Source organism: Primulina huaijiensis, chromosome 18 (assembly GCF_012295235.1).
Source record: "Primulina huaijiensis isolate GDHJ02 chromosome 18, ASM1229523v2, whole genome shotgun sequence".
In the NCBI taxonomy this organism is placed as follows: domain Eukaryota; kingdom Viridiplantae; phylum Streptophyta; class Magnoliopsida; order Lamiales; family Gesneriaceae; genus Primulina; species Primulina huaijiensis.
In genome coordinates this window covers 3,022,620-3,031,685 of record NC_133323.1, presented here as the reverse complement: position 1 = coordinate 3,031,685, position 9,066 = coordinate 3,022,620, and the positions used below count along the sequence as shown (strand labels likewise).

Here is a 9,066-nt window from a genome sequence, read left to right as displayed (position 1 = left end):
AATATTTGTGTAGGATACATAATAATATTGAATAAATAATAATATGTTTGAACTGTTTGAGTAAGTATTGGGTAAGATTGTAAATTAGGATTTCATCTTTTTCAATAATTAATAAATATAAAAAATATATATATATAAATGATANGATTGATCATCTCTTTGGGAATCCAAGCATGACTAATCGGGACAGCGAGTATGACTCTAGCCCGACTATTTAAGGGATGTGTGATGATACCCCTGTAAGAGCCCGGGTCATGGATGACCCGGGATATCAGATGGATTCCCAAATCAGGGTCAATCTGCAGGATGGATTCTTCTGAAGCCTGGCAGGTGCAAGCCCGGGCTCTACTCCCCGGGCAACCAGACGCCCGGGCTCTTATACAAGCACCCGGGTAACCGACCACCCGAGCCACCTCGAGAATTGAACCACACTTGAGTATATTAATATGGACAATCTTATCTGTCAGAGCAACTTGACTTTGGCGTGTCATATAAGTCATCAGGAGGTGTGGGCGACCGTCCTATCTGTGACACTAATCCAAGTGGTTGACAAAGTCAGATAGGCGGGATGTGACTAGTGTATGATTTGACATGTCAGAATGTAGCCGGCCTACTATAATTAGTAGGTAGCACGAAGAACGAGGTCATCATTACTTCTTCTACTATAAATACCAGGTTACAGCTGAAGTCGTATTACATAGATATGTCTCTTTGCTCTTATTCCCTTCATTATCTTGATAACAGAACCTTCACTCAAATTCCCTAAAAACTATAAATTATTGATTTGACTCGTTGGAGCTCCTTACCCGGCTCATCCATTTCAACGAAGTCACATCAGATAATATTATAGTTTTGTATAAATGATTTGATTAACGAGATTTAAATAATTGATGATTTTGATTGATATACGATAAATAATCAATACATAAATTGGAACCAAACATTTGATGTGGTTGAATTATTAAATCAAGCATAACCTAAAAATATATTGGTTTTAAAAGATTGTCAGGAAAATAAAAAATTCGAATTCATTTAAATTTTTTCACAAACTTAGGACATACAACTATAAATTTCTTTCAGAAAAAACCAATTTTAAAATATTTCAACTTAATAATATCTAGTAAAATACCAAAATCGATATAAAAAACTACGTGTATTAAAATATATGAGAATTGAACAATAGTTTGAAAATTATAGATTTGACTTTACAAATTTAAATAATCGTTATCTGTCAATTTTAAATATAACAACTCAAATTAAAAATATTTAGTTTATAAATAAATATAATAGATATATTAGAATCGGATCCTAAATCACTTGGAGCCGTTGGATCAGATCACTCGCCGAACTACCGAAGTGCAGCCACGAATTTCCCGTTGCAGGGAAAATGCTGGGGTGGGCTGCATTTAGCGGTGGAATGTACAGATCGGACTGTAGAGATAAGATTAGGTGGGCCCAAAATCTTCTACAAATTCATCAATTATTGGGCCACGAGGCCCACTATTGCTGGACGTCAATTCAGGCAATACGTGACAACAATATAGCCAATCATTTCAGGTGCCGTTGTAAACTTTATTTATTTATATAAATATAATATAAAGTTTATTTTTTTTTTATGATATAGTACCAATTACTTATAAATTAATATATGAATTATTGTAAATTTAAATCTATTTATTTTGAATTTAATCCATTTTAAAAATAATAATGGTTCCATCTTCAAAATTTCTTGAATTACTTGCTAGATTTCTAACCCTACTGAGAGCCACGAGAACAACAGCCGAGCCGAATTAAGGTTCTTGAGCTGAATCTTCGATTGTGTCTCGTTGCGCCGTGACTCAAGCTGTGTGAGCATGATGGAGCACTCGGCTTGCACGGCTCGAAAACGGGTCGGTGTGGAGCTGATGGTTCGAACGGGTTGGATCTTGCGAACTGGTTTATTTTCGGACATGGTCCGTTTTTAATGGACTGGTATTCCTTTTCGTATGTGGTCCAGGTCTTTAAGGAGTAGCCCACACAAGTGTGAAGCGTCAGCTGTGAAGGAAAAAAAGGATATGATCCGCATCAAAAATTCATTGTATGTTTCGGTTAGCAAAATTTCCCTTTTTTTTTTTATCGTTTTTAATTCAAATCATAATAGTGTCTTTCAATTTGTAGGCATACTTGTAAAGAAAATGAACACACTTACCAAAATAGCACGAAAGAAAATCGAATAGAACAAATCATATTTTGAACTATCAATTTAAAACATATATATTTGTTTTAAAACAAAAAATTCATTTAGTTTATTTCGGTACAATGTCTCACATTGGTCGGATAAAATACTTGGTAGTTGTATATATAGACTTGGACAATCATTCTCCCTAAAGCTAGTTTTTATGATTGAGTTAGGTCCAATTTCTAATCTTAACATGGTATCAGAGATCAGGTTTCACTGTCATGTGTTGGATTGTCCATAATTGAGTCACTCGTTCTGTCCATATTTGAGTCATTTGTAAACTTCACGCTCCTAATGTTCATTTTTTGACGTGAGGAGGGTGTGTTAGTTGTCTCACATCGGTTTGATAAAATACCTAAGAGTTACATATATGGACTTGAACAATCCTCCCCACTAAAACTAATTTTTGGGATTGAGTTAGGTCCAAGTTCTAAGATTAACAATTTTCTTGAATTAAACCGTGAAAAGAGTTGTGTGTAACTCGAAAATAACTTGATTTTAGACATAACTTTTGTTAGAAACAGGGAAGCGTTTGGACAGGGCTTTGGTTCGATAACTTGACAACACTCTTGCTCGAAAATGTTAGCACAAACTGTAGCAGAATTTCATCTCCTCTCGATGCCGTGAAATCGAAAAAGTTTTGGATGCTCTTTTGGAGTGTCTTTCTTTGTGCTATGTGGGGATATTTATAGGATGCATGGCTAGCTGAAAGGCCGTCAAATTCAAAGCCATCATGCCCCCTTGAATGCCATTTAATAACCTTGACGACCTTCCAATTCCGTGCATCCATTCTAATGATTCGCCTTGGTGACATCAAAAGATTTCTTAACCATTATATCACTCGATAGACAAGAACTATACACTTGTTATCGTCTGATGATTCTTTTTCGTTTTGACTTGTGGCTGATCTTATCGTTAGTGACCTGCGGTTATGCTTATTTAAGAAGCAATATTACGGATTACATTAAATCATAGTGAGTACTGATTCGTGAAGCAATCATTTTCTAGTGTCAATAACTTGGACTGAAAAGTGGTCATTAATCTACAATGGCAAATATGACGTGATTTTTAGCCCCGATCTCATGCAATTTGAACACCTTTGTTAGCTATGGAGTTGACAGATTGGACAGGATATATATATGCTTAAAGAGCACACAGCTGCACTTCTAAATTGCATCGACACGTCACTGAGGGTGAATCGGGAAATTTTGGAGGCGGTAGCTGGGGAGTATGCATTCTGGTGATAGGATTTGACACAGAAGCAAATATTAAACAGATTGTTGATACGGACAGGATGGTTAAGTTCTGTATTCAGGCAGGGCAGGCCATCATTTTTTATTCTCTTTTACCAGAAGCTTCTGGTATCGTGCTTGAAGAAGGTGCACCTTTAATATAACAGTGCTAATTCAAAAAACACCCTCGGTCATAATACTGGGGCCAGCAAGAAGATCACCGGCTCATCCACCAAACACTGCATAGATATGATTAAGTTTTCGATAGTAAAACTTGTAAATTAGATGTGTTAAGTAGCTTCGAAGAACATCAAATGTATGTATATTATATGGTTGTGTACAAATTTTTTATATTCGATTAAAAGTTGTTAAAATTCCATGTTGGTTCACAAAGTTTTTGAAGAACAAGGGGCCGTCTCACCGAGATCGTATGCTTTTTGCATGAGCCCACAGAACATTCGTATGGGGCACAATTCTTGGACTTTTGTCCACCGGCACCGGTGATTCAATTTAATAATAATTGGGGCAATTTATTTTTATGGGTTTGATAAATAATGCAACTGCTACTCTACTGATATGATTGGTGGAAAAATATTAGATAATCAGATGGCATCGGATAATTCTGATGAATTGGTATTAATCGAAGTTTTATCATTTTTTATGAAGGATTCATAGCTGATTATATACAACCGTCAAGAATCGCAGCCATTCGCTAGGCGAGTGTCGGTGCATCCTGACAACAACGCCGCCGCAACATTGCCCACCCCCATTTCTTTGTTGCTGCTGCTCAGATTTTCTTGTTTGATTTTTGGGCGATTTCTCAGGGATCTTTGCGGAAAAGGGCTTCCGGTTGTACGCCGCCGATGGATCTAGCTTCAGAAGAGCTTCAGTTCTTGAGTATTCCGGACATCCTCAAGGAATCCGTATCCATTCCCAAACAATCCCCCAAAACGTTCTATCTCATAACCCTTACCCTGATTTTCCCTTTGTCGTTCGCCATCTTAGCCCACTCGCTCTTCACACACCCCATCCTCTCGCAGCTCCAATCGGACCCTGTTGGCTTCTCCTCTGACTGGTCAAAACTCTTCATTTTCCAGTTCTTCTACCTCATCTTCCTATTCACTTTTTCTCTTCTCTCGACCGCCGCCGTCGTCTTCACCGTTGCATCCCTCTACACCTCCAAGCCCGTCTCTTTTTCCTCCACGATCGCTGCCATCCCTAGCGTTTTCAAGCGTCTCTTTATTACCTTCTTATGGGTTTCTCTCTCAATGATTGTGTACAACATCATCTTCTTGGGATTTCTTGTGCTGCTTGTTATTGCCGTGGACACTCAAAACGTTTTCTTGTTTATATTCTCGACGGTGATTGTTTTCTTGTTGTTTTTGGTTGTGCACGTTTATATAAGCGCATTGTGGCATCTTGCCAGCGTTGTGTCTGTGCTTGAGCCTGTTTATGGATTTGCGGCTATGAAGAAAAGTTATCAGTTGTTGAAAGGGATGACTGGCATGTGGTTTGTTCTCGTTTTTGGGTACTTGGCGGTTTGTGGGGTGATTAATGTGCTTTTTGGGTCGATCGTGGTGCATGGTGGGGACGATTATGGGGTGTTGGCCAGGATAATGGTTGGTGGATTCCTAGTTGGAGTGTTGGTGATTGTGAATTTGATAGGTCTGATGGTGCAGAGTGTGTTTTACTATGTTTGTAAGAGCTATCATCATCAAGGGATAGATAAGAGTGCTTTGTATGATCATCTTGGTGGATATCTCGGGGAATATGTGCCACTTACGAGCAGCATTCAGATGGAAAACTTGGACGCCTGATGATATTCTTGATTTGGTATATGGCAGCGATTTGTTTTGTTTTGTTTAGTAGGGGAAAAATGTAAAGAGAGATTCAGAAATTTGTGTGCGTGAGTGTGTTTTGGGACACTCCTGTATTTTCTTTTCTCAATTAAGAATGTTTACTCGTTATTACTTCTTTCTGTCATTGCCTTATTATAATATCTTACTGTCGAATTTGACTCTCTTAGATGTTTAGCTTTTGTGCCTGATGATCGTAGTTGTTCCATTCGATTTATTGAGAGGTGATGTTTAGTGATAAAGGGTAGTGTAGACATGGTAGTATGTTGCATCTTTGAACTTTTAAGTGATGTCTAGGGTACATCAGTATCATGTTTAGTTTTGTCTTGAATCCCTAGCTGTTTTGACCAGCATTATTCAATAGTTCTATTGTCAGCTTGGGTTTGGTAAAAAATATCCTTGACGAAAAATAAGTGCAACCGTCCCTGTATTTCTTATGCTAAGGCAACACTTTATTTGGTATCCTTTGTTGCTTGCTTGAAGAGGACATGGAGAAAAAAAAACATAAATTGTTGAAGTGACAATGCCTTGATCATCTTTCTGAAGGTCACTTTTTACAATGGCAAGTTTGGTCATAGCTAAACCTCTTTTTCTTCACCATAGATAGTCTGTTCATTGTGATAGAAATCTTGTTAATTGAAGTTTCCTAAAGCAGTCATTTGTTTGAAGTTTGAGATGTTAAGAAAAGTCTTTGGCCGTCATTCTTCTCCGTTCTTTGAAGAGAAAAGAGATAAAGGAGTAAGGTTCAAGTGCTACTCGGTTTCGCTGAAGACAACTTTTTTCTCTTTTATTGATCATGTTGATTTACGTGCCTAACAAATATTTGCTCTGCAGCTATAGGAGTCAAAATACAATACGACCCGTCAATCCGACACGATCCAACACGAAAAAAATCAGGTTCGAGTTGGGGTTTGGGGTTTTCGGGTTGATTTGGGTTCGGGTTGGAAAAAAATTCACTGGCTGACCCGAAACCCGACCCGATTGACAATCCTATCTACAGTTGGTTAGGCTGAGGGCCATTTCTACTGACTACTATCGTTATTATCATTTGAAGTTGGATGTTTCTAAGTTGGGCCGAAGGGATAAATAAGATGGCCCAAGTCTATGCTATATCTTGTGTCTGATCTTGCAGCACCTGCACTGTGTGTGGTTAACTTAGTACGATGGAGAACAAAGAAGCACATGCGCTAGTACATTTTAAATGTGGGACTAATTTATTTAATATTGGATCAATTGTCCCTCATTTAATTCTGCCACGTGCTACTGTATAAAATATCATCTTGACTGATTGATTGTTGGATAATAAAGAAAATGATTAGTCATTTATTGCTAATAACTTAGTTGATAATACGTTAAAGTACGTTACAAGTAATTGTCTTCATCATTTCTGTAGGATCAGACCTTTTATGAGCCCACCGCTTTATCGCCCGATTTTTTTAAGAGTTCTAATATGTAGGATCAGACCTTTTATGAGCCCACCGCTTTATCGCCCGATTTTTTTAAGAGTTCTAATATATATATTTTGAATTAATGATTTGTTGAAATAAATTTTTTTTATTTAATATTAAATAAAAAGAAGAATAATTTGAATATTTTTTTTGTTTATAATTGATCAAACTTCATCTCTTTTTCAAGTTCGATTTGAACAATTTAAACAATATCAAGAGACTTTGAGGTATTTGTTGAATTTGGAGAAGTTAACGACTTAGTCTTTAATTAACTTAATGAAGTGTTGTATAGAGTTTCAACAATTTTTTTAGATGTTATAGTGTTTGGTAAGACTGAATGATTTATTCTAAAATACTTATATTGCCTATGAGATTTTGTTAATCATCATAATAACAGAAGCTTATCGAGGTTGAAGTTAATAAAAACTTATTTTCGATCAATAATGTCACAAAGTAGATTAAATGAGTTAGAAATGTTGTTGATTGATAAAGAAATAATCCGAAAACTGGATTATACAAATTTAATATATTTTTTCCTCTGATTTAGCTAGACAATTATTATTTATGTAAATATTTCAAATATTTAATGATTTTTTTATGTAATATATTGTTTCTTGTATGTTTATGTATTATTTATTGTATTTATTATTTATTAACTGAATTTTAACATTATTTATAGTAACAAGAGTACCTATTTTAAAATTTTCGCTTCTGACCCCATCGAATACAAGTACAACTCAGCATTTCTGTAAGTTCTATTACTTGCTACTGAAATTTAATATCTTGTAGTAAAGTTGTAGTTTGGATTTTGATAAATTTAGTTTATCTAATTTTTTTTGAAATGGTCATTTCTCAAAGTTACTTTCGACTTTCGGAATTAGTTATATAAAATTTAAATAAAAGCATTCGCATTGGTTCATGTTATAATTCCAACCATATCATCGAAAATCGTAGAGTTCACATACCACATACACATTATAATAACATCTATGTTCTAAGACATTTATTTTAGCTTTGACACTCATTATTTATAGATCTCATTGTCTACTCATTCATCTTTATTCTTATTTTTTATTAAATTTATACAATTTTAAAAATAATAGCATAATTTTAAAATTATTTTATTTTATGATTGTAATTTATTTTAAATTCAAACTGTGTAATAAATTTGAAATGAATGAGTACATAAGAAAAAATAACAATTACATACAATAAAAAACAAAATGACTCAAAAAAAAACATATAATTAATTATTTTTTTATATTTTTTAAATAACTCCAAAAAACATAACATTTAAATTATTTAATTAATTTTTTTAGTTTTTAAAAAGAATTCAGATATTTTTTATTAAAATTTTTTTAAATAAAATTTAAAAGTTGGAGTGGTCCACAACTTGTCAGCTTCTCCAACTTGCCTAACAGCTCGTGCATGCACACACGCGGCCAAATGAGAATTGTTTTAAAAAAAATTAACGCATTAACAAAATTTTCGCTCCTTGCTTATGTGGACTTCAAACATTACTTTACAGTTTACATTGGTTTTAATATCAAACTGCTGTCATATTACTAAATCAACACAATCAATACAAATGTTCTGAGTAGATATTTGCTGATTTTTTTTTTTTATTGTCAATCTTTTCTAGAAGGATTGAGCCCAATGTTAGTTTTGGTTTTGGTATAATAAATTGGAGCTTAAAAGGAAAGTTTAATTAAGTGTATCTAGATCAGTGTGTATGGATTCTAATATTTCAAATCCATAAGCTAAGGATGTGTGTGGACTTGAAATTCATCCGACATAAATTCTCGCGCACACGCGTGTACATATATATATATACACGGTAAAATTGATTTTTTTGGCATGCGTGCTCACAGTCACCACAAATTTTTAATTTTAGTTTTGGACCACATTAAAAACCAAAACAAAAATGTCCTTTGGTTCCAGCTAGTGCACAACAGAGAGAGGTTATACTGTGTTGACAAGGGTACTGGTTATGCATCATGCTGGGAGGAATTTTTTAACCGAGTTACGTAGACATATATATATCTTATAAATGTTTAAGACTGTTATATTGATATGTTTGACATGTCTTATAAATATGAGCATGTTTGACATGTCTAATAAATTATCCGATCGAACTGATTAAGTCTGTAAGCATTTGACCGGTGGTTAGGAGTTCAATTATCTTCCTACCAACATTTTCGAGCAAGTCGGTCACAGATTATTTGTTCGATACGATTTATTTGATTAACGTGATTTACAGATTATTATTATAATTCAAATATTTATCCAATAAATTAAAAAAAAAAAAAAAA

The 9,066-nt window shown here is 34.6% G+C and overlaps 1 protein-coding gene across 1 annotated transcript; it reads left to right on the top strand.

Moving 5' to 3' along the window:
• The first annotated feature begins 3,805 nt into the window (after window positions 1-3,805).
• On the top strand, window positions 3,806-5,433 carry LOC140965011 (uncharacterized). Its single transcript, XM_073425037.1, has 2 exons — window positions 3,806-3,950; window positions 4,117-5,433. Exon 2 carries the CDS (start codon window positions 4,314-4,316, stop codon window positions 5,265-5,267), a length of 954 nt encoding a protein of 317 aa, XP_073281138.1. The 5' UTR covers window positions 3,806-3,950; window positions 4,117-4,313; the 3' UTR covers window positions 5,268-5,433.
• Window positions 5,434-9,066: the final 3,633 nt, after the last annotated feature.

Coding starts and splice junctions, on each gene's coding strand:
- LOC140965011 (XM_073425037.1), top strand. CDS start 4,314: ATGGATCTAGCTTCAGAAGAGCTTCAGTTCTTGAGTATTCCGGACATC.